The sequence below is a fragment of the Boleophthalmus pectinirostris genome, unplaced genomic scaffold, assembly GCF_026225935.1.
Source record: "Boleophthalmus pectinirostris isolate CB_2022bp ecotype Guang Dong unplaced genomic scaffold, ASM2622593v1 HiC_scaffold_2826, whole genome shotgun sequence".
Taxonomy (NCBI): domain Eukaryota; kingdom Metazoa; phylum Chordata; class Actinopteri; order Gobiiformes; family Gobiidae; genus Boleophthalmus; species Boleophthalmus pectinirostris.
Genome location: NW_026571291.1, coordinates 1,135,296 through 1,160,295, shown reverse-complemented (window position 1 = coordinate 1,160,295; position 25,000 = coordinate 1,135,296). Strand labels below are relative to the sequence as shown.

General features: G+C 44.3%; 1 protein-coding gene across 1 annotated transcript in view; it reads left to right on the top strand.

Annotated features, from left to right (window-relative positions):
* npr2 (natriuretic peptide receptor 2) overlaps positions 1-25,000 on the top strand; it is a 204,274-nt gene that overhangs the window by 166,938 nt on the left and 12,336 nt on the right. The window contains 5 exon segments of the mRNA XM_055160010.1: positions 14,682-14,828; positions 16,773-16,896; positions 21,115-21,183; positions 21,439-21,613; positions 24,701-24,799. Coding sequence (XP_055015985.1) covers positions 14,682-14,828; positions 16,773-16,896; positions 21,115-21,183; positions 21,439-21,613; positions 24,701-24,799 — 614 coding nt within the window.

Here is a 25,000-nt window from a genome sequence, read left to right as displayed (position 1 = left end):
GAGCTCAGGTCACAGGAGCTCAGGTCACAGGAGCTCAGGTCACAGGAGCTCAGGTCAGGTTCATCTCTGCTCTTTGGCTCTTTACTGAATGTTTTTGGCTTGTTTGTTTACACTGGACTGAACCATCCAGGATTCACTCCAGCCTGTGTGTGTGTGTGTGTGTGTGTGTGTGTGTGTGTGTGTGTGTGTGTGTGTGTGTTGTGTGTGTGTGTGTGTGTGTGTGCGTGTGTGTGTGTTGTGCATGTGTGTGTGTGTATGTGTGTGCGTGTGTGTGCATGTGTGTGCGTGTGTGTGTGTGTGTGTGTGCATGTGTGTGTGTGTGTGTTTTCATGTATTTTTAGCGTGAATATTTAGTGAGCGTAAACAGGAGCTGGAGGTCACATATCCACCAGTCAACAGCACCAACAGTCCATCCATCACCGCACATTTAGACTAATGAAAGTGAGCGGTGTGTCCAGAGCCGCCGGGACGGAGGGAGGAGGAGAGGGAGGAGGAGAGGAGGAGAGGAGAGGGAGGAGAGGGAGGAGGAGAGGGAGGAGGAGAGGGAGGAGGAGGGAGGAGGAGAGGAGGGAGGAGAAGAGGGGAGGAGGAGAGGGAGGAGAAGAAGGAGGAGAAGGAGGAAGGGTTAGGAAAGAGATGAGGAGAGAGACGAGGGAGGAAGAAAATGAAAGTGAAGAAGAGAATGAAAGTGATCCGTGAGAGTGTGTCCAGAACTGCCACAGGACGGAGGGAGGAGAAAGAGAAGAGGGAGGAGAAGGAAAAGGGGGAGGAGAAGGGGTGGACAGAGGGAGGAAAGGAGGAGGGGCTGAGGAGTAAAGGATGAGGAGAGAGACGAGGGAGGAAGAAAATGAAAGTGATCCGGGAGCCGTGTGTCCAGAACCGCCACAGGATGGAGGGAGGAGAAGAGGGAGGAGAGGAAAGAGAACAGGGGAGGAGAAGGGGGTAGGAATGGACAGAGGGAGGAAAGGAGGAGGGGTGGAGGAGTGAAGGATGAGGAGAGAGACGAGGGAGGAAGAGAATGAAAGTGATCCGTGAGAGTGTGTCCAGAACTGCCACAGGATGGAGGGAGGAGAAAGAGAAGAAGGAGGAGGAGAAGAAGGAGGGGAAGGAGAAGGGGAAGACGGGAGGGGAAGGAGGGAGAGGTGGACACAAGGAGAAAAGGAATGAGGAGAGAAACGACGGAGGAAGAGAATGAAAGTGAAGAAGAGAATGAAAGTGATCGGTGAGCGTGTGTCCAGAGCTGCCACGGGATGGAGGGAGGAGAAGAGGGAGAAGAACGAGAAGAGGAAGGAGAAGAGGGGAGGAGAAGGAGGGAGGGGTGGACAGAGGAGGAAAAGAGGAGGGGTGGAGGAGTGAAGGATGAGGAGAGAGACGAGGGAGGAAGAGAATGAAAGTGAGGAAGAGAACAAAAGTGATCTGTGTGTCCAGAGCCGCCACGGGATGGAGGGAGGAGAAGAGGGAGAAGAAGGAGGAGGAGAAGAAGGAGGGGAAGGAGAAGGGGAAGACGGGAGGGGAAGGAGGGAGAGGCGGACACAAGGAGGAAAGGAATGAGGAGAGAGACGAGGGAGGAAGAAAATGAAAGCGAGGAGGAGAATGAAAGTGATCCGTGTGTCCAGAGCCGCCACGGGATGGAGGGAAGAGAAGGAGAAGAGGGGATGGGGAAGGGATGGACAGAAGGAGGAAAGGAGGAGGGGTGGAGGAGTGAAGGATGAGGAGAGAGACGAGGGAGGAGGAGAATGAAAGTGAGGAAGAGAACAAAAGTGATCCCTGAGCCGTGTGTCCAGAACTGCCACGGGATGGAGGGAGGAGAAGAGGGAGGAGAAGGAAAAGGGGGAGGAGAAGGAGGGAGGGGAAGGAGGGAGGAGAAGGAGGGAAGGTAAGGAGGGAGGAGAAGGAGGAGGAGTGGACAGAGGGAGGAAAGGGGTTGAGGAGAGAGACGAGGGAGGAAGAAAATGAAAGTGATCCGTGAGTGAAGTGTCCAGAGCCGCAACGGGACGGAGGGAGGAGGAGAAGGAGGAGAAGGAAACGGGGGAGGAGAAGGAGGGAGGAGGAGAAGGAGGAGAAGGAGGGAGGGAAGGAGGAGGAAGGAGGAGGAGGAGAAGGAGGAAGAGGTGGACAGAAGGAGGAAAGGGATGAGGAAAGAGACGATGGAGGAAGAAACAAAAGTGATCCGTGTGTCCAGAACTGCCACGGGATGGAGGGAGGAGAAGGAGAAGAGGGAGGGAAGGAGGAGGGAGGAAAGGAGGAGAGAGAAGAGGGAGGAAGAGAATGAAAGTGATCCATGTGTCCAGAGCCGCCACGGGATGGAGGGAAGAGAAGAGGGAGAAGAAAGAGAAGAGGAAGGAGAAGGGTGGAGGAGAAGGAGGGAGGGATGGACAGAGGGAGGGAAGGAGGAGGAGTGGAAGGAGTGAGGGAGGAGGAGAATGAAACTGATCCGTGAGTGAAGTGTCCAGAGCCGCCACGGGACGGGGGGAGGAGAAGGAAAGACGGGGGGAGGAAGAGGAGAGAACTAGGAGAAGAGAAAGAGAGAGAGAGAGAGAGAGGAGGGGTGAGAAAAAGAGGGAACAAGAGGGAGGAGAGCAGAGAAACTGTAAGAAAGCAGACGCAAAGAGGAGAGGGAAGGATGAGGAGAGGAGGAGGAGGAGGAGGGCGAGAACATCCATCACACAGCACTTTTCCAGAGGTCGTAGAAGAAGGATGGATTTGACACATTTTTACACCAGATGCCCTCCCCGTGCCGCAGCCGCATTACTGTAATTGGAGCGAGCGAGCGGTTCGGTTCACGTCATCACGATCCCGGCGCCTCGGACTTTAAACTCGCTCCTCGTGACTGTCCCGTCCCGAGTGCGACGATGATCGAGGTTTTTTGAGTGTTCACGATCCCGATTTCAGTCTCCCGGATCTGCCAAGGTCCCGGTGATGAGAAACCAGGAGACTCTGAAGGAAGTATTATCGTTCTGTGTTGACTCAAAGCTCACTGACCCTGTCGCCGTCGTTTTTGATTTACGGATCTGCGTTGAGGCAAAGTAATTCACCGCCACAGCACTAGGGGCTAGGATCTAAAAAATGGCGTTCGTGTTTACAAAATGAAGCGGGAAAGTGGAGTAGCGGAGATGTTTGTAGAAAGGACCAATCACAGCCTTTGTTGTCTGCGTTGCTTTGCCTTTCTGTCTTTGTCGGTGCAACAAAATTTGGGAGGTGCATGTTGGTCGGCGCAGACGATTTGACACATGACGGTGAATTGGGCTTTACAGGGTTTTTCTCCGAGTCTCAGGGAGACTGTGGCCTCTAGACGCAGGACACTGATTTCTCAAAACTGGAGCTGTACTGAGCATGTGCGAAATCAAGGAGGAGCAGTTACTCTCCCAAAACCACTCAAACTCCTAACAGGTTTTTTTAAGTAATAATATTTTATACTTAAAAACGAAACAAAACAAAATGATCACGGTTTGATCTTCACGGAACAATATTTATCATGATATTACAATATTATACATAATAACAAAAGTGTCTTTATAAAATGTTTTGCGCATCATTTGTTACAAATTTATTGTCATTTTCATATCAGTGACATTTTGAACAGATTGAAAAGACTTTGAAGTTGAAGTGCAAAATTTTAGTAACAACTAAACAAATGTAACTAGAAAAGCAGTCAGAGAGCGCAGACCAAGACCAAGACCAAGACCAAGACCAAGACCAAGACCAAGACCAAGGACTACAGTCCCTCTCATATTAATTGTGTTTTCCATAAATATTTGTCTCGTATCTTTCAATTTGGAATATGAAAGAGGATCCCATTGTCCATCCCTGAGTCAAATTTCATGGGGTTTGGTCAATAATTAACCGAGATATTGAGAAACAAAATTTTTGGCCCCATTTACCACAATGTTAACTAAAATTTCAAAGTGATCCAGAATCCAGGATTTCTTCCGGATCAGCCCCAAAATGAAATCAGTTCTTCCTTTTCACATTTCCAACAAATCCTGAAAATTTCATCAAAATTGGTCCATAACTTTTTGAGTTATGTTGCTAACAGACAAACAAACAAACAAACAAACAAACAAACAACAAACAGACAAACAAACAAAAAACAGACAAACAAACAAACAGACAAACAAACAAACAAACAGACAAACACAAACAGACAAACAAACAAACAAACAGACAAACAGACAAACAAACAAACAAACAGACAAACAAACAAACAAACAGACAAACAAACAGACAAACAAACAAACAAACAGACAAACAAACAAACAGACAAACAAACAAACAAACAGACAAACAAACAAACAAACAAACAGACAAACAAACAGACAACAAACAACAAAACAACAAACAACAAACAAACAGACAAACAAACAAACAACAAACAAACAGACAAACAGACAAACAAACAGACAAACAAACAAACAAACAAACAGACAAACAAACAAACAGACAAACAAACAACAAACAAACAAACAAACAAACAAACAAACAAACAAACAAACAAACAAACAAACAGACAAACAAACAAACAAACAAACAAACAAACAAACAAACAAACAGACAAACGCCGGCAAAAACATAACCTCCTTGGTGGAGGTAATAAAACTCTGAGTCAGTCTTGAAGTCGACCCGTCAGTGGGGAGTGAGACGCTCTGATGCTTAAGGCTCTATAAGCGACAATAAGGCGCATTTAAAATCATTAATTTTCTCACAGATCGAGCCTTATAATCCAGTGCGACTTATCTATTAATTGTGGTTGTGCTTACTGACCTTGAACTGATTTTGTGCGATACACAGTGCTCAAAAATCTGTCAAAATGTTTTAGTACGACTTTGGTCGCAATGTGCGCAAAGCTACATTAAACACATTATTACTCAATGTACATTTGAATCGTCCTCGTAGTAAATAAAAAAGAAACTTAAATATGATGGTATTTTATATTTTGGCTCCAGTTTTTTCTCTGACCTTTTAAACCCGACGCCGTCATGGTGGAAAATGTAAATCCCTCGCTTCATATTCTGTGATGTATTTGTTTATTTCTTGAGCTGTTGTGAGGCGGTTCTATTGTAAATGCTTCATGTAGAGTTTTTTGATTTTCTGAACACATCCTTGAACATTTTCGTCGTGTGGGTTTATCTCGTGACTTCTCATGTTGTAGTTTTTCTCGAGTTGAATCTCACGCTGCGTTGTGTCTGCACTCTGTCTGTTGTTTGTCCATCACCTTTTCTTTTCTCGTTTCGTGTCACAACAAACACAAAAAGCTTCTAAACCTCAGACTTAAAAGTCGCTGATGTGTCCACAACAAACGCACAGACCAGCGACGCTGCCACAAAGGATCATGGTCCATGTAGTTTACTGTGCGCCACAGGAGCCACTGAAAGTTATTATTTTGCCTGAAGACTCACAGTTTAACACCGTGATGAGACCAGGACGATGTCATGGCAATTTTACTACAATATCATGACATCACCAACATCGTTACACTCCAACTTATGAACAAAATCAATCAGTCTACAGTTTGATACAGTCACATTTTAACACCAGACTCACCTCTGTGTTTTTGTCGCTCTTGAGCTCAACCTCCACAGTCTCATGTTCTTCCTCAAATCTTTGTCTTTGTCTTTATCTTTTTTATTGTTAGAAACCTGTTTAAAAGCACATTTCTACATGTTTAGAGGAGATTATTTCAGAGTTTGGGGCTTCACTCATTGATTCTGCTCAACTGTATTTTTTTTTTTTATATTTTTTTCCGTGTAAACAGATTTGTATTTGTATTCGGCTGCAGCTCGTGTGAATCAGGCCCATCTGGACTCAGAGATAAAATCAAGTCTGTAATTTTGGCGAGAACATGATTTGTACTGAAAACATGGACTCTGATTAAAACCACAGTGTGGAACTTTCAGGACAGAGCGTGTCACCAGTGTTGGGAGTAACAGATTACATGTAGCAGAGTTAAGTAATCAGAGTACAAATGATGAGTAACTGTATTTAGTTACAGTTACTGTTTCAGTGAGTGGTCATTGGATTACAGTTACTTTGTTGAAATAAATGGATTAAACAGAGGGATTTTACTGTTTTCACCATCCATCCATCCATCCATTTTCGTTTATCCGGGGCCGGGTCGCGGGGCACATAAGCAGGGACTTTTTCACCCCAGGTCCTCCAGCTTTTTCCCTTTTTTTGGGAACACCTTTTTGGCTTTCTTTTCAATTTTGGCTAAATCCCTTTTTTCTTTTTCTTTTCTTTTTCTTTTTTTTTTTTTTTTGGTAATTCCACTCATTGCAAAGAGACTAAACCAGGTCTAAACCAGGTCTAAACCAGATCTAAACCAGGTTTAAACCAGGTCTAAACCAGGTCTAAACCAGATCTAAACCAGGTCTAAACCAGATCTAAACCAGGTTTAAACCAGGTCTAAACCAGGTCTAAACCAGATCTAAACCAGGTCTAAACCAGGACTAAACCAGGTCTAAACAGGTCTAAACAGGACTAAAACCAGGTCTAAACCAGGTCTAAAAACCAGGTCTAAACCAGGAAACCAGGTAAACAGGACTAAACCAGGACTAAACCAGGACTAAACCAGGACTAAACCAGGACTAAACCAGGTCTAAACCAGGTCTAAACCAGGACTAAAACCAGGTCTAAAACCAGGACTAAACCAGGTCTAAACCAGGACTAAACCAGGTCTAAACCAGGACTAAACCAGGACTAAACCAGGTAAACCAGGACTAACCAGGTCTAAACCAGGTCTAAAACCAGGACTAAACCAGGTCTAAAAAGGATTTAACAGGACTAAACCAGGTCTAAACCAGGTCTAAACCAGGACTAAACCAGGTCTAAACCAGGTCTAAAACCAGGTCTAAACCAGGACTAAACCAGGACTAAACCAGGTCTAAACCAGGTCTAAAACAGGATCTAACAGGACTAAACCAGGACTAAACCAGGTCTAAACCAGGATTTAACAGGACTAAACCAGGACTAAACCAGGTCTAAACCAGGACTAAACCAGGACTAAACCAGGACTAAACCATACTGCGTGGACGTGTCTCCTCTTCTTTTATCAATAATATTTTTAATAAACACTGGGCTTTTTATTTTCTTTAAGCAGATAAAACTTCTTAATGGATTATGTTACAAACTACTTTTTGGTGTATGTAATCTGTAATCTGTAGGGGATTACATTTTAAAAGTAAACCTCCCAACACTGTCCATGTCACCCGCGTAGAAAGTTAAAACCGCACTTCAACAAGACCAGATAAGTCGGGTTTGTGGAGATGCAAGCTCGCTCACAGTAACACCACGTGGATCTCAATATTTTTAGTGCAGTAAACACGTCCAAAAAACAAAACAAAAAAAATCTTTCAGTTTAGTGTATTTATGTGTAATACAGTTAGATCTGGTAGTGCGGTGTTTTTTTAATAAATGTGTACATGTGAAAGGGCTCTGTGTGCGTGAGTGTGTGTGTGTGTGTGTGTGTGTGTGTGTGCGTGTGTGTGTGTGTGTGTGTGTGTGTGTGTGTGTGTGTGTGTGTGTGCGTGCGTCCTTGTAACACGCTGTAATACAAACGATGAAGGACAAACATTATTCAGGAGGGAAAGATACAAGGAGACGACTCTCAGCCAATCAGGTGAAGGGGGCGTGTCTTTCACATGTGCCGGACGCTCTGATTGGTCGAACGCTCTGTTACTCGAGTCATCAATGAAACGTGTTAGTTATGTCAGGAGGAAAAATCTGAAATAAAACTGGTTTAGACCTGGTTTAGACCTGGTTTAGTCCTGGATTTAGACCTGGTTTAGACCTGGTTTAGTCCTGGTTTAGTCCTGATTTAGACCTGGTTTAGACCTGGTTTAGTCCTGGTTTAGTCCTGATTTAGACCTGGTTTAGACCTGGTTTAGTCCTGGTTTAATTTAGTCCTTTTTTAGTCCTGGTTTAAATTAGTCCTAGTTTAGTCCTGGTTTAAATTAGTCCTAGTTTAGTCCTGGTTTAGACCTGGTTTAGTCCTGGTTTAGTCCTGGTTTAGACCTGGTTTAGTCCTGGTTTAGTCCTGGTTTAGTCCTGGTTTAGACCTGGTTTAGTCCTGGTTTAGACCTGGTTTAGTCCTGGTTTAGTCCTGGTTTAGTCCTGGTTTAGACCTGGTTTAGACCTGGTTTAGTCCTGGTTTAGACCTGGTTTAGACCTGGTTTAGTCCTGGTTTAGTCCTGGTTTAGTCCTGGTTTAGACCTGGTTTAGACCTGGTTTAGACCTGGTTTAGTCCTGGTTTAGTCCTGGTTTAGTCCTGGTTTAGACCTGGTTTAGTCCTGGTTTAGACCTGGTTTAGTCCTGGTTTAGTCCTGGTTTTAGTCCTGGTTTTAGACCTGGTTTAGACCTGGTTTAGTCCTGGTTTAGACCTGGTTTAGTCCTGGTTTAGTCCTGGTTTTAGTCCTGGTTTAGTCCTGGTTTAGTCCTGGTTTAGTCCTGGTTTAGTCCTGGTTTAGTGCAAATGTATTTTCTGGAATTGCCTCGTCACCTGCATCATTTCGAACATTCGTCATGATTTTTTTTATGTCTCAATATTTTCATACTTTATTTTATTTAATTTTTATTTCTTTCACAAAAATAAAAAAACGTGTTTAGTCCATTTCTGTCCGGAGGCTCTGGTTGAACGTCGAGCACTGCTGAGTGATTGACAGGCGGATTTGACCAATCACAGCCAAGACAAGTGGGCGGTTCAGGAGTGAGTCGTGTGCCCTTGAGCAAGACACTTCATTCACCTTTGTTTTGTGTGAATGTGAACAGTGAGTCATCGGTGGTGGTCGGAGGAGCCGATGACGCAGATTCCCTGGTCCGTCCCGGGGCAGCTGTGACGACCAGAGCAGAGGAGGAATTAAAAAACATTCTCTTCAAAATCATCGACATCACAGAACTTATTTTATTTTTATTATTACATCCAGTATATAAACAAGCTGCGAAGGATTGTGAAGAAATTGTCGTTGTTGTAGAATAAATGGCCGAGTTTAAGAGAAGAATCAGGACACTGGAGTTTTAACACCGGAGAAGAGTTTTATTAAACTTCAGAACAAAACTACGGAAGCCCTGAGAGGCAAGAGAAGAAAAAAAAAAAAAAAAAAAGAGGCAGGTCATTTAGGCTCTATTTTCTAAGTGTTTTTTTTTTTTTTCACCAACTCAAAAAAAAAAAAAAATTCTACAAAAAAAAAAAAACCCAAAACAAAACAAAACAAATTCTAAAAAAAAAAAAAAAAAAGCAAAAAAAAAAGTTATTTTATGAGTAATATGAGAAATAATGTCGATGCATCACTGATCAAACTACAGGTGTAAGACGCTGTTTTTCCATTGTACTTTAGTTGTGCTGTTGTACTTTGTTGATGTGCTCCTGTTTACTTAGTCCTGGTTCGGTTCTGGTTTAGTCCTAGTTTAGTTCTTGTTTAGTCCTGGTCTAGACCTGGTTTAGTCCTGTTTTAATCCTGGTCTAGTCCTGGTTTAGTCCGGGTTTTAGTCCGGGTTTAGTCTCGGTTTAGTCCTTGTTTAGTCCTGGTCTAGACCTGGTCTAGTCCTGGTTTAGTCCTGTTTTAGTCCTGTTTTAATCCTGGTCTAGTCCTGATTTAGTCCTGGTCTAGTCTTGTTTTAGTCCGGGTTTAGTCTTGTTTTAGTCCTGATTTAGTCCTGGTCTAGTCCTGGTTTAGTCCGGGTTTAGTCTTGTTTTAGTCCTGATTTAGTCCTGGTCTAGTCTTGTTTTAGTCCGGGTTTAGTCTTGTTTTAGTCCTGATTTAGTCCTGGTCTCGACCTGGTCTCGACCTGTCTAGTCCTGGTTTAGTCCTGTTTTAGTCCTGTTTTAATCCTGGTCTAGTCCTGATTTAGTCCTGGTCTAGTCTTGTTTTAGTCCGGGTTTAGTCTTGTTTTAGTCCTGATTTAGTCCTGGTCTAGTCTTGTTTTAGTCCGGGTTTAGTCTTGTTTTAGTCCTGATTTAGTCCTGGTCTAGTCCTGGTTCAGTCCATTATCTGTTTTTTTCATTTCGGTTTTGGAGACAAATAATGAAGAAAATTGTTTTATTTTTTTTTTGCTTTCTTATTGAAAAACAAATGACTGCACAGATTTGTCCAGTGCAGTCCAGTCATTGCTTCTGTTGTAGGGAGCATTAAACCGTTGATGAGGGTTTTACAGATATAAGGTTTTTACATTTTTACCCTCACAGAGTGCACGTTTATGCCGCCGTCTGTGCTGTACGTTGTTGTTCTCGTGTAGTGAACGGTCTGGTGCATCTGTACATTGTTGTTCTGTACGTCGTTGTTCTGTACGTCGTTGTTCTGTACGTCGTTGTTCTGTACGTCGTTGGTCTGTTCGTCGTTGGTATGTACGTCGTTGTTCTGTACGTCGTTGTTCTGTTTGTCGTTGGTCTGTACGTCGTTGTTCTGTTCGTCGTTGTTCTGTACGTCGTTGTTCTGTTCGTCGTTGGTCTGTACGTCGTTGTTCTGTACGTTGTTCTGTACGTTGTTGTTCTGTACATCGTTGGTCTGTTCGTCCTTCTGTACGTCGTTTGTACGTCTGTACGTCGTTGTTCTGTACGTCGTTATTCTGTTCGTCGTTGGTCTGTACGTCGTTGTTCTGTACGTTGGTCTGTACGTTTGTTGTTCTGTACGTCGTTGGTCGTTCGTTCTGTCCTTCTGTACGTCGTTGTTCTGTACGTCGTTTTCTGTTTTGTCGTTGGTCTGTACGTCGTTGTTCTGTACGTTGGTCTGTACGTTGTTGTTCTGTACGTCGTTGGTCTGTTCGTCGTTGTTCTGTTCGTCGTTTTTTTCTGTACGTCGTTATTCTGTTTGTCGTTGGTCTGTACGTCGTTGTTCTGTACGTTGGTCTGTACGTTGTTGTTCTGTACGTCGTTGGTCTGTTTTTCGTCCTTCTGTACGTCGTTGTTCTGTACATCGTTGGTCTGTACGTCGTTGTTCTGTACGTCGTTGTTCTGTACGTCGTTGTTCTGTACGTCGTTGTTCTGTACATCGTTGGTCTGTTCGTCGTTCTGTACGTCGTTGTTCTGTACATTCGTTGTTCTGTACGTCGTTGTTCTGTACGTCGTTGGTCTGTACGTCGTTGTTCTGTACATCGTTGTTCTGTACATCGTTGGTCTGTACGTCGTTGGTATGTACGTCGTTGTTCTGTACATCGTTGGTCTGTACGTTGTTGTTCTGTATGTCGTTATTCTGTTTGTCGTTGGTCTGTACGTCGTTGTTCTGTTCGTCGTTGTTCTGTACGTCGTTGTTCTGTACGTCGTTGGTCTGTACGTCGTTGTTCTGTACGTTGTTCTGTACGTTGGTCTGTACATTGTTGTTCTGTACGTCGTTGTTCTGTACGTCGTTCTGTACGTCGTTGTTCTGTACATCGTTGGTCTGTACATCGTTGTTCTGTACGTCGTTGTTCTGTACGTTGTTCTGTACGTCGTTGTTCTGTACATTGTTGGTCTGTTCGTCCTTCTGTACGTCGTTGTTCTGTACGTCGTTGTTCTGTACATCGTTGGTCTGTTGTCCTTGTCTGTACGTCGTTGTTCTGTACGTCGTTTGTTCTGTACGTCGTTGTTCTGTACGTCGTTGTTCTGTACGTCGTTGTTCTGTACGTCGTTGTTCTGTACATCGTTGTTCTGTACGTCGTTGTTCTGTACGTCGTTGGTTCTGTACGTCGTTGTTCTGTGCATCGTTGTTCTGTACATCGTTGGTCTGTACGTCGTTGGTCTGTACGTCGTTGTTCTGTACATCGTTGTTCTGTACATCGTTGGTCTGTACGTCGTTGGTATGTACGTCGTTGTTCTGTACATCGTTGGTCTGTACGTTGTTGTTCTGTACGTCGTTGTTCTGTTCGTCGTTGTTCTGTGCATCGTTGTTCTGTACATCGTTGGTCTGTACGTTGTTGTTCTGTACGTTGTCGTTGTTCTGTTCGTCGTTGTTCTGTACATCGTTGTTCTGTACATCGTTGGTCTGTACGTTGTTGTTCTGTACGTCGTTGTTCTGTACGTCGTTGTTCTGTACATCGTTGTTCTGTTCGTCGTTGTTCTGTTCGTCGTTGTTCTTTACGTCGTTGTTCTGTACATTGTTGTTCTGTTCGTCGTTGTGTACGTTGTTCTGTTCGTCGTTGATCTGTGCATTGTTGGTCTGTACATTGTTGTTCTGTACGTTGTTCTGTACATTGTTGTTCTGTACGTCGTTGTTCTGTACGTTGTTCTGTACGTTGTTGTTGTTCTCGGCGTAGTGAACGGCGCCCGGTGCGTCCGCCCGTAGCGCGGCGTCCGTGTTTTGGCGCTGAGGCGGTGAGAGACTGGAGATGGCGGAGGCGTGTGCGTGGGAGCCCGTCTGACTCAGTGTGTTCTCCTTATACAACAGCAGCCTTATGTAAGCGCCGGCAGTGCAGCGCAGGTGTGAGAGAGCGAGGAAAAAGACTGGAGGCACCGGCCGCCGCGGACGCTCACTCTGCAGCTCATTAACACGCCGCTTCTCAACACGGAGATTTACTAGAAAACATAAGATTTACATGAGAATTTCCATGAACACGACCTGTCAGTGTCCACATGTTCACCTCAGATACAGACTGTACTGAAAACTGTTCTAATGTTGATATTGATTGATACAGATTTTAAAAAACAGATAAAAAACATATTAAAAAATGGCAAATTAGATCATCATTGCCAGAAAACGCAGCTAAAATGTTTCTCCACAGCAGGATTTTTTCTCTCACACTGAACACTGCGTTACTAACAAACATCACAACCTTAAAAACAATAGAATCATTTCTTAAAAAAGCTTTAACGATATTTGACAGGAAATCTTTATCTTTTCATCATTGTCTCATACTTCAGAAATATATATTTGGAAAATTTCAAAAATTTAAATCGTCTGCTCAGTCTACAAGGTCTTAAATGGACTCGCTCCACCACAATCCGTGTATTGTTTGTTCATTTGTTTTTCAATGTAAAAACAAAAATAAGAAAATGAAAAAACAACTATTTTCTTCATTATTTGTCTCCAAAACCAAAATGAAAAAACAGATAATGATTTGTTTTTTCAGTTTTCGATTTTGTGTTTAAATGAAAAATGGAAAAAACGGATAACGACTGTTTCCCGTTTACGTGACTCTGTGACTGAGATGCCGGACTGAACCAGGACTGATTCAGGTCCGGGACCAGAGTGGGACTGAGACCGGGACCAGAGCGGGACCAGGCTGGGACCAGAGCGGGACTGAGAACAGACCGGGACCAGACCGAGACTGAGATCAGGACAGAGACCAGACCAGGACCAGACTGGGACCAGACCAGGACCAGACTGGGACCAGACCGGGACCAGGCTGGGACCAGACCAGGACCAAACCAGGACCAGAGCGGGACTGAGACCAAGACTAGACCGGGACCAGACCGGGACCAGACTGGGACCAGAGCAGGACCAGAGCGGGACTGAGACCAAGACCAAACCGGGACTGAGACCGAGACGAGACCGGGACTAGACCAGGACTGAAACCAAGACCAGGCCGGGACCAGACCAGGACCAGGCCGGGACCAGACCGGGACTAGACCGGAACCAGATCGAGACTGAGACCGAGACCAGGCCGGGACCAGACAGGGACCAGAGCGGGACTGAGACTGAGACTAGACCGGGACCAGACCGAGACTGAGACCAGACCAGGACCAGATAGAGACTGAGACCAGACCAGGACCAGACCGAGACTGAGACCAGACCAGGACCAGACAGAGACTGAGACCAGACCAGGACCAGACCGAGACTGAGACCAGACCAGGACCAGATAGAGACTGAGACCAGACCAGGACCAGACCGAGACTGAGACCAGACCAGGACCAGACCGAGACTGAGACAAGACCAGGACCAGATAGAGACTGAGACCAGACCAGGACCAGATAGAGACTGAGACGAGACCAGGACCAGACCGAGACTGAGACCAGACCAGGACCAGACCGAGACTGAGACCAGACCAGGACCAGACCGAGACTGAGACCAGACCAGGACCAGACCGAGACTGAGACCAGACCAGGACCAGACCGAGACTGAGACCAGACCAAGAGAAATGAAACTGAGTGGAGACACTAGGCGGCACAGGTTCAGTTGTGGTTGTTGTACCATTTTTAAAACTCCAAAAACACAAGCCACATACAGTTCTTATTTAAATACACTAACATCCATTTTATACTCACGTGTAGAATGTCTTTTCTTCAGGACTAGAGCTGTCAAAAGTCATTCATAAACTGACTGAAAGAGGCTGTGGCACTGACAAAAGCTCTAAATCCAAAGCAAGAGGCTCTACTCACACTAACGTCACAAACCAGGACGACGTCTGGAAACACAAGATGAAACTTCCGGTGTAATTCCTGATTCTTCTCCTCTAGTTGTGCGTCAACGGAGAAATGACAAAAACTGAAGTATGGTTGTAATTGTTGATTAGCTGAACATAACATTTTGTCAGACTTACGACCACGAAAAGAGCCTGCCAGAACGTCTTCCTGGTTTGTGACGTAAACGTGAATGGAGCTGATTATTGTTCACTCACAGAAGAAGGTTTATTCATCAGTGAGAAAGGCTGATTCACTCATAACACATTTGATCAACTCCAGCTCCACACTGACGCACTCCTGGTCTCCTCACGCTGTAAAGAAAGAGTCTGAGGCTGGAGAAGATGTGAGAAGATGATCCGTGCTCTGTGTTTTGCAGGGAGGGCAGCACCAGCATCCTGAACAATCTGCTGTCTCGCATGGAGCAGTACGCCAACAACCTGGAGAACCTGGTGGAGGAGCGCACGCAGGCCTACCTGGAGGAGAAACGCAAGGCCGAGAACCTGCTCTACCAGATCCTACCACAGTGAGGCGCTCTCTATGTCCATGTACTATGTCCAAGTCCAGATCACTGCTGATTTCAGATTAACTACAAAGTGAACCTATTTGAATATGTACTGATACTTTGCAGCTGACATCATCAACATTCCCTGGTGGTTTGGTTCTAACTGTAGGCACTGCTCTGTCTGAAGCTCTACTAGACTTTAATCTGAGCTTCATGGTGTCCCGTCCACACTTCATGTGTTTTATTATGTTTCACCGACTTGGAGAAAAATGTGGGCACCACCTGGAAACAGAGGCGGCACTACCATTAGGCAAAAGTAAGCGACTGCCTAGGGCCCCCAGACCTGGAGGGGCCCCAACCATTTGCCCTCAGAGCCACTAATGGCCGAGGCCTCCCCAGTATGACATTAAATGAGGGTAGTTTACTTTTAAACAATAATCATAAGAAAATAATAATCATCATATCTAATGGATGTAAAAAAAAATGTAATTGTACTAGAAAAAAAAAAAAAAAAAAATATATATATATATATATATATATATATATATATATTATATATTATATATATATATATATTATTTTTTTTTTTTTTTTTCAGTTCTGGTTTTCTAGACGGCGATTGAACTCATAAGACCAATCCACCATAATTCAAATAAATAGAGACGTGCATGTTTCAAGAACAATGAGGAAAAACAGACATTAAATATATAAAAAAAACACAAACTCAAGTTCACCTACGGCCCCCAAACTGCTGAGTCCGGCACTGCCCGGAAAACTGTTACTGTTGTTGTTTATCTTTGCAAACCTCAGGACGTTTAACAAGACTCGTTTAATACAAATGTGTGTTCAATACAGACCTCACCACAACACCGACTACTACACCCTCAGAGTAATACAGACACACTAAAGTACTGCAGTAATACAGACACAGTAAAGTACTGCAGTAATACAGACACACTAAAGTACTGCAGTGATACAGACAGTAAAGTAAAGTACTGCAGTAATACAGACGCACTAAAGTACTGCAGTGATACAGACATAGTAAAGTACTGCAGTAATACAGACGCACTAAAGTACTGCAGTAATACAGACGCACTAAAGTACTGCAGTAATACAGACGCACTAAAGTACTGCAGTGATACAGACACAGTAAAGTACTGCAGTGATACAGACGCAGTAAAGTACTGCAGTAATACAGACGCACTAAAGTACTGCAGTGATACAGACGCACTAAAGTACTGCAGTAATACAGACGCACTAAAGTACTGCAGTAATACAGACGCACTAAAGTACTGCAGTAATACAGACGCACTAAAGTACTGCAGTGATACAGACACAGTAAAGTACTGCAGTGATACAGACGCAGTAAAGTACTGCAGTGATACAGACGCAGTAAAGTACTGCAGTAATACAGACGCAGTAAAGTACTGCAGTGATACAGACACAGTAAAGTACTGCAGTGATACAGACGCAGTAAAGTACTGAAGTAATACAGACGCAGTAAAGTACTGCAGTAATACAGACGCAGCTTTGTTGAAAATCAAACTCCTAAACCCGACCATGAACGCTCGGACTGATCACAGGAAAATGAAAATGTGACATTTAAATCCATTTAAATCCATTTTCCATTTGGTCTTGAGATTTCAGACAGTCTTAAATCTTTTTTGACAGTTTTTGATAATGTGCACATTGTGTCACCGTGGTAACTGCTGAACATTCACATGTACAGATGTAGAACATGTAGAACATGTAGAACACCCCCAGAGTGACGTCACTGCAAAGTATCAATATCAAAAGATCATTATTCAAAAACTGAGTGTTTCAGTGAACAGAAATCAGACGAGTCTAGATGTTGGTGGTGAAGAGGAAGAGGTGGAGAGGCTGAAGAGGCTGATGTTGTGCTGCTGCGGTGCTCAGTTGTGTCTTCGTGTGTACAGGTGTAAGTGTGTGTTTTCTCTGTGTCAGTTCTGTGGCGGAGCAGCTGAAGAGAGGAGAGATGGTTCAGGCCGAAGCGTTCGACAGCGTCACCATCTACTTCAGCGACATCGTGGGCTTCACCTCCCTGTCCGCCGAGAGCACCCCACTGCAGGTACGTCCACAGGCTCCTGTTGTAGTAGAGCACCCCACTGCAGGTACGTCCACAGGCTCCTGTTGTAGTAGAGCACCCCACTGCAGGTACGTCCACAGGCTCCTGTCGTAGTAGAGCACCCCACTGCAGGTACGTCCACAGGCTCCTGTTGTAGTAGAGCACCCCACTGCAGGTACGTCCACAGGCTCCTGTTGTAGTAGAGCACCCCACTGCAGGTACGTCCACAGGCTCCTGTTGTAGTAGAGCACCCCACTGCAGGTACGTCCACAGGCTCCTGTTGTAGTAGAGCACCCCACTGCAGGTACGTCCACAGGCTCCTGTTGTAGTAGAGCACTAATCGAGACCTCTGAGGGTTGAGACCGAGACAAGACCGAGACTACGGCCCATCGAGACTAAATCAAGACCATTTTTGTCATTTTCTACATTTAGTTGTATTTTACAGTTATTTTGGCTCAAATGTATCAATGTTTTTATAAATCTATCTCCATTTGATCTGATAAATGTTAATTTAAGCTTAAAATAAGCCAAGCAAACTGTACAGCACTGAAACACACTGTGCCCCTTTTTGGAGCCTCACCCACAAAACAACTTACGTGAAGAAAGTGTGTCGGATTTTTAAATCTGTTTTATTAACTGGAGATACATTATTTTACTGGTTTTGCAAAGATACTGAGCAACCTCCGAGCTTTTACCAAACCAAATGTACATCGTGACAAACACAAATATTTGTGCACTTTTATTACTTCAAACTTCATATACATGAGGCCGCAGACCTGCTCCGTGCTGTAGACCTGCTCTGTTCAGACACTGTAGCATAAATTTAGATTAGTTCTTGCTTCACATTTCGTCTTGCCCTTCTTCACATTGTGGAGGGAGCGTGTGCGCTGTACACAGGGAGCAGGGAGAGCATGAAAAGGCGATGAGCGGCGCTGACATGAGGCAGATGGACAAGCAGGATATTTTACAAAAGTGAATCTGTCCTGTGATACACACTGGTACAGGAGCGCACACTCTGTTGTGGACGAGCTGGGTGCTGGGGGTGTGTGTGGTGACATGCTGCGCAATGTCCGCGGGCTCCAGATGAGCGCACAGGCTGCAGAGACACTGTGCACTCCCACACACTGGTACAAGTTTACTGCCGACAGCAGCGGCCGTAATGAAATATGATCAGACCTCGAGTCCGAGACAAAACAGACTCCAAGGGCCCGGTCCAGCAGAAGTAAACAGCAAGGCCAAAAATTCAAGTTAAAGCATCTGATATAAAAATGTATTGAACAGATACATATGTACTCTAGTTTATCAAACTGTTGACCTTTTTTCTGTTCCATTTTTGGTTCTAAAGTTCCATCCGTTTTAAACAGACCATGTATGAAACATGGAACAAAAATTATTTCCCAAATTTCAAAGACCTGCAAATCATGTAAATAAATGGATGTATTTCATCATATCTTGTGTTATTCCATCTTTGAACTGTTGATGAAGGGACATGATTAAAAAAAAGTATTTAAAATGATAAAAATTAGCTTGGAAGGACTGACATATTTTATTTGAAGTAATATTAAAGTATTCAGAAGAAAAAGGCGACAAATGATGTAAAATCCTGCACCTTCTACTTGTTTGTACAATTTTCCCTCCGTTACTTTTCCCTCCGTTACCATGAACTTTCTTAATAAAAAATCTCATGACTCAAAAAGTAAGAGATTTTTTCAACCTAATCTTGTACCATATGGTAGAAAACTATATGAAGCAAATATTCAAACCAGTTTGTTAAGGATATGTAAGTGAGAACCAAGAGTTATCACTGTTTGGATTTATTGACCAAAAAGTGCTGCATATTTCATTCCCTCCGTTACCGACATGAGTTTTTACATTTTTTGTCAACAACTTGAAAGAATATCACAGGTTTAACTTGACCCTGTTGGAGTGTAACTCTTTCCTACATTCTGATACTTTACTTATTTCAATAGTTCCTCTAGTTTCTCAATAAGAAACATTTGAATGTAAAAAATCTGACCCTGTTTCCCTCCGTTAACACTTGACCAGACCCAAGTGTCTTCAAGACCAAGATAAGACCAAGTCCAAATGCGTTCGAGTCCAAGACGAGACCAAGACCATAAAAAAAACAGTCTCAAGGCTCGAGACCAAGACCAGTCTCAAGAACAACAACGACCAAAGGGGTTACACTAACACATGCTGAACTTGTGTTATTGAGCAACACACTTCACCTCCCTGTCCACCGAGAGCACCTCACTGCAGCTCTGTCCAAAGGGTTAGATCTAACAAACATGGATCAGAAAACGGCATAAAATGGGCCCTTTAATTTCTATTTTCAGTGGCGTCTTGAATGCAGGAGAATAATAATTACAAGACTCGCACGAATCACTCAGAACACATCTCTGAGAAGGTTAATGATAATGGAAAAGCATTATAATTATAACATGGCCAAAAGCTTTTAAAAGTCGCTTCTGCATAATACGTCTCCTTTAAAGTTGGGAGAGGCTGCTGCTGCATTCACAATTAGTACGTACAAATGCGCCTAATATAAAGTTTACTCCAAGACAGAAGATCGGGGGCTAGTTTCAAACCAATTAAAGTTAACACCCTGAACTTAAATCCCTTTGTAATCCTCTGTGTTTGTAATTCTGCGTGCGCTCTGTGGCTCTGCTCCGGGCTCCTCTCATCTATCACAGATCAGTGTTAAAATATGCCTCTGTTATCAGGACAAATCACCAAACGCCAACACAGAGTCATTAAAGCCGGAGTAACCGTCAGCGCACTTCTGTTCGTTAGCAGCTCGTACTTCTAGTCAAACTGTCAGAGGCTCTTCATTGTTTCGCGTTGAAAGATTTTTGGTGAGTTTTGCTGAGACTCGACGGCTTGATAATATTTTAAATTATTGTTGAAATCTGAAAGGTCTTTTTCCAGCTGTGATACAAGTTCTCTTAGATCTGGTTTAGATTAAAGGTGGACTAAGGAACCTTTCTGGTGGAGGCTCTGCCATTTTCTTGTCTTAAAAATCCCTTTCAGTACAAACATAAAGGCACTAGCCCAGTAAAAATCTGTTTTATTGGATGTTTTTTACTCAAAATCAAAATGATGCAGAATCAGCGACAGTTATTAACGACCTCGTCCACTGTGCGACTAACGCCACCAACGTTTACAAGACGTTTACAGAGCTCTTACTGCGCGCGGCCTGTTTGGGTTTCCAGCAGGGTTGGAATTACTAAAATAAAATTAAATGGGATACAGCCCAAAATGTGAAAACAGGAAAATACCCCATGTAATCCATTTACTTCAGCAAAGTAACTGTAATCCAATTACCGCTCATTAAAACAGTAACTGTAACCAAATACAGTTACTCATAATTTGTACTCTGATTACTTAACGCTGGTACATGTAATCTGTTACCCCCCCAACACTGCGTGATGGTCAAAAGGGAGATCAAAACATGATGGCAAGTCCAGCTGCAAGCGAGTTGGTCCCCCCCAAAAAATACTTGTACTTCTGCATTTTGGCCACATTTCTTTACATTTTACAAAAAACTAAACTTAAAACCGCGTGTGACTAATTTGCATAAACTGTAAGCACTGATAAAAACAGCTCACTTCTTGTGATGCTGATGCAGTTCAACTTCTGTCGGACTAAAGGACACGACTCAGTGTTATATGAGTGTTCTTTCTGTGACAGAGGATGTGCTGCTGATGGTGAGTCTGTTCTGTGTGTGTCGCGTTGGAGATGGTTCATGTGAAACTTTTCAGAGATTATAAATCTGCAGGTCAAACACATAAACCGTACAGCGATGCGGCTTCGTAGTTTACCAAAGTCGTAATAAAACATGTTGATAATACAGTAATACTGTATACTGCGGTAAAATCCTGAGAAGGTTTAACAGTATCAAAATTTGGATACAGCCCAACCCTACGTCTCACTGACCCTTCAAAGTTGTATTTAGAGTGATTTGTGCATGTTTGAGTCATCTTTATTCAAATGTATTTAAGACGTCATCGCTCCGATCTACCTCCGTTTTCACCGCCACTGGCACAGGCCCACTGCTCTGTCCTGACTCCACTCTTGTGTAGGTACAGAACACTCAGGAGTCCCTGAGGAGTGTGATGGTTCATACGGCACTAATGTGTAAGAGATGTTCAGGAAGAGACTTGGACACAAGAAACTGGTATATTTTTAGTGGTTTTCTCACAGATCCTGTTGTGTCCTCAGGTGGTGACGCTGCTCAATGACCTCTACACATGTTTCGACGCCATCATAGACAACTTTGACGTCTACAAGGTGAGTCCCACACTGACCACTCTGAGGCTCACTACACTCACAAATCTGGTATTGTGGACACCTAAACTCTGCTCACAACGGCATTTCAAACAGAGCTGCTAAACTGCGCAGAACCTGGAGGACTAAAGGGGAGAGTCAGGAGGGGCGGGGTCTGGAGGACTAAAGGGGAAAGTGGCGCCTTGGCTTTCGAACTGTAAACCATCTAAGTCTTACATACTGTATGTATCATGAGAGTAACAGCGGGTCACTGTGCAGGTGGAGACGATCGGGGACGCGTACATGGTGGTGTCAGGGCTGCCGGTGCGGAACGGGAAACTCCACGCCCGCGAGATCGCCAGCATGTCTCTGGCTCTGCTCGAACAAGTCAAGACCTTCAAGATACGCCACCGGCCCAACGACCAGCTCCGACTGCGCATCGGCATCCACACAGGTACGACTGCGCATAGGCTCCACACAGGTACGACTGCGCATAGGCTCCACACAGGTACGACTGCGCATAGGCTCCACACAGGTACGACTGCGCATAGACTCCACACAGGTACGACTGCGCATAGGCTCCACACAGGTACGACTGCGCATAGGCTCCACACAGGTACGACTGCGCATAGGCTCCACACAGGTACGACTGCGCATAGGCTCCACACAGGTACGACTGCGCATAGACTCCACACAGACGACTGCGCATAGACTCCACACAGGTACGACTGCGCATAGGCTCCACACAGACGACTGCGCATAGGCTCCACACAGGTACGACTGCGCATAGGCTCCACACAGACGACTGCGCATAGGCTCCACACAGACGACTGCGCATAGGCTCCACACAGGTACGACTGCGCATAGGCTCCACACAGACGACTGCGCATAGGCTCCACACAGACGACTGCGCATAGGCTCCACACAGGTACGACTGCGCATAGGCTCCACACAGACGACTGCGCAAAGGCTCCACACAGGACTGCGCATAGGCTCACACACACTGCGCAAAGGCTCCACACAGGTACGACTGCGCAAAGGCTCCACACAGGTACGACTGCGCATAGGCTCCACACAGGTACGACTGCGCATAGGCTCCACACAGGTACGACTGCGCATAGGCTCCACACAGACGACTGCGCATAGCTCCCAGACTGCCTCACACAGACTGCGCATAGGACGACTGCGCAGATGATAGGCTCCACACAGACGACTGCGCAAAGGCTCCACACAGGTACGACTGCGCATAGGCTCCACACAGGTACGACTGCGCATAGGCTCCACACAGACGACTGCGCATAGGCTCCACACAGGTACGACTGCGCAAAGGCTCCACACACACAGGTACGACTGCGCATAGGCTCCACACAGGTACGACTGCGCATAGGCTCCACACAGACGACTGCGCATAGGCTCCACACAGGTACGACTGCGCATAGGCTCCACACAGACGACTGCGCAAAGGCTCCACACAGACGACTGCGCATAGGCTCCACACAGGTACGACTGCGCATAGGCTCCACACAGGTACGACTGCGCATAGGCTCCACACAGGTGCGATGGATACTGAGTCCTACTTGGGCCAGTCCATATGAAATCAGCCGTTGTCAAGGAATCTCCCCAAAGAGCCATCTGAGATTTGGCTGAAAAAAAAAAATAAAAATCAAAAAATGCCTATGAACTATGAAAGACTCTAAAATTTTAGCTCAATCCCTTGAGTCATTCCTGAGTTTTGGCCTGTTGAAATTTTGGGGACATGCTCACTTTTTCGGACGCCTTAATTTATAAGCATGTTTGAAAGACCATCACTTCATAAAAAATAGAGCTAGAAAGCTGAAAGTTTGTATTATTGTAGACATTTTTCCAAGCGATGTACCACAAATAATCTCCAATTCTCTTCCCTTATAACAAGCAATAAGTGTTTAAGTCTATTAAAGGTAATTTAACATTTCTAAGCTCCACTGAAACTTACCCATGAGAGTTAATTATCAAAAATTCCATTTGAAATAAACACAGTTAATAGTAGTTGTTTTTATTACTTTAAACTAATCTGAATATGTCAAAGTTTCTCTGGTAAAAATTTGATCAACATCTAACTGTGCCACATGAGGAACCGAGGCTCCAAAGAAGGAGCCATAAAGATCACATTTGGTCTGTGACCATGTTTGAGGCTCTACACCGTCCACATAAAAACTCAGAAAAGTGTAAGATTGTTGTCAGAAATGTTCATTCTCTCAAATATTCAGGTTCAGCAGTTAGTTTGTAAATATCTGCTTGGAGTAAATAGATCTTGGACCTCAAAAATTGAAAAAAAAAAAAATTTGAGTTGCAACCAAATGTGAGATTTTAGGAGCCCACAGCGCCGCCCTTAATAAAGCTACACAGTATTTGACAACAGATTCAGAATCTATGACCAAGAATCTACAATAATCCAAATTTTCAGTTTCCTAGGTCGATTTTTTATAAAGTTATGGTCTTCAAAAATGCTCATAAATTACAGATTCAACGAGCCACAACTCAGGAACGACTGAAGGGATTGAGCTAAAATTTTAGATTCTTTCTTTTGGTCATTTTAGACATTTTTTTCAGTCAAATCTGAGACGGCTCATGGGGAAGGGCGGCTGATTTGATATGGACCGACCCAGTTTAGTCCTTGAATGTTTTTGTTGTTTTGGAGGCGGTGGAGGTGGACGTGTGTCTTCTCCTTGGAGCTTTAGATGGGCATAAAGATGTAGCCAACAGCTGCCAACATTTGGACAAAGAAATATGAGCTCGTTAAAAGGTTCTGCGTTGTGTGTATAATCAGTGTAAACCTGTGAGTGTTGTAAAAGCAGGAGATGAGCATTTGAATCTCTCTTTAAAACAAAACTGTCTGCCGGGCACAGCCGAACACTGTCCCCTGTGTTTATAAAGTGCTTCTGTGTGACACGGAGCAGGGCCTTCTGAGGAGGACGCCCACCTCATTTCAACACCACTGGAATTCTCGGTTTGAAAACACACTGTTTTATCACGCCTCGTATTCTAACCAGACCCTCTTAAAGGTCATCTATTACGCTAAATTAACTCTTGTGAGCTTTGGGCCATGTTATAATTATTACTATTCTTTATTTCAGACACAAATATTATTCGGTCCATTATTTAAAAGAAAAACTGGATACAAAAAACAGACAAAGCACCCAAATTAGTCAATAAAGTTCATTAAAAAGTGTGGAGTTTCTGTGCCTGGTGCGTCCTCAGAGCAGAGGGGGAACGGCATGAGCTCGTTTGAGGATCGGTAAAAGTCTTTATGATGGAGTTTTCACACATCTCCAGGCGCTGCATAAATGTGTAACTGAAACTTCTGAGCACACATGAATCTAAGCCACCTCAACTAAATTTTAACAACATTTTAAAACTGTACTTTAAACATAGACAAATTCAAGAAAAGTGAATGTAACCAAGAGAATGTAGAGGCTGAGGAGGCTGGTGTTTCTGCTGCCGCGGTGGAGGTGGAGGGGCAGAGGAAGCAGGCTGTGATTGGCTGTGCTCCGTGTGTCCGCAGGGCCGGTGTGCGCGGGCGTGGTGGGGCTCAAGATGCCGCGGTACTGTCTGTTTGGAGACACGGTCAACACGGCGTCGCGCATGGAGTCCAACGGAGAAGGTGAGTGACCCCAGACACGTTTCACATCGTCTGTTTGTGACGCTGCAGTTCAGGGTTTCCCTTTCTGAAGATTCCACATGCAAATGATAAAATATGTTGTACAGAAAGAACAAAAGTGTGGTTTGCTGCAGGTTTTCCAATCAGTAGGAGCAGGTAGAGGGTGCTCTTGGAAAAAGGATCAAAACTAAAACAGAACAGGAC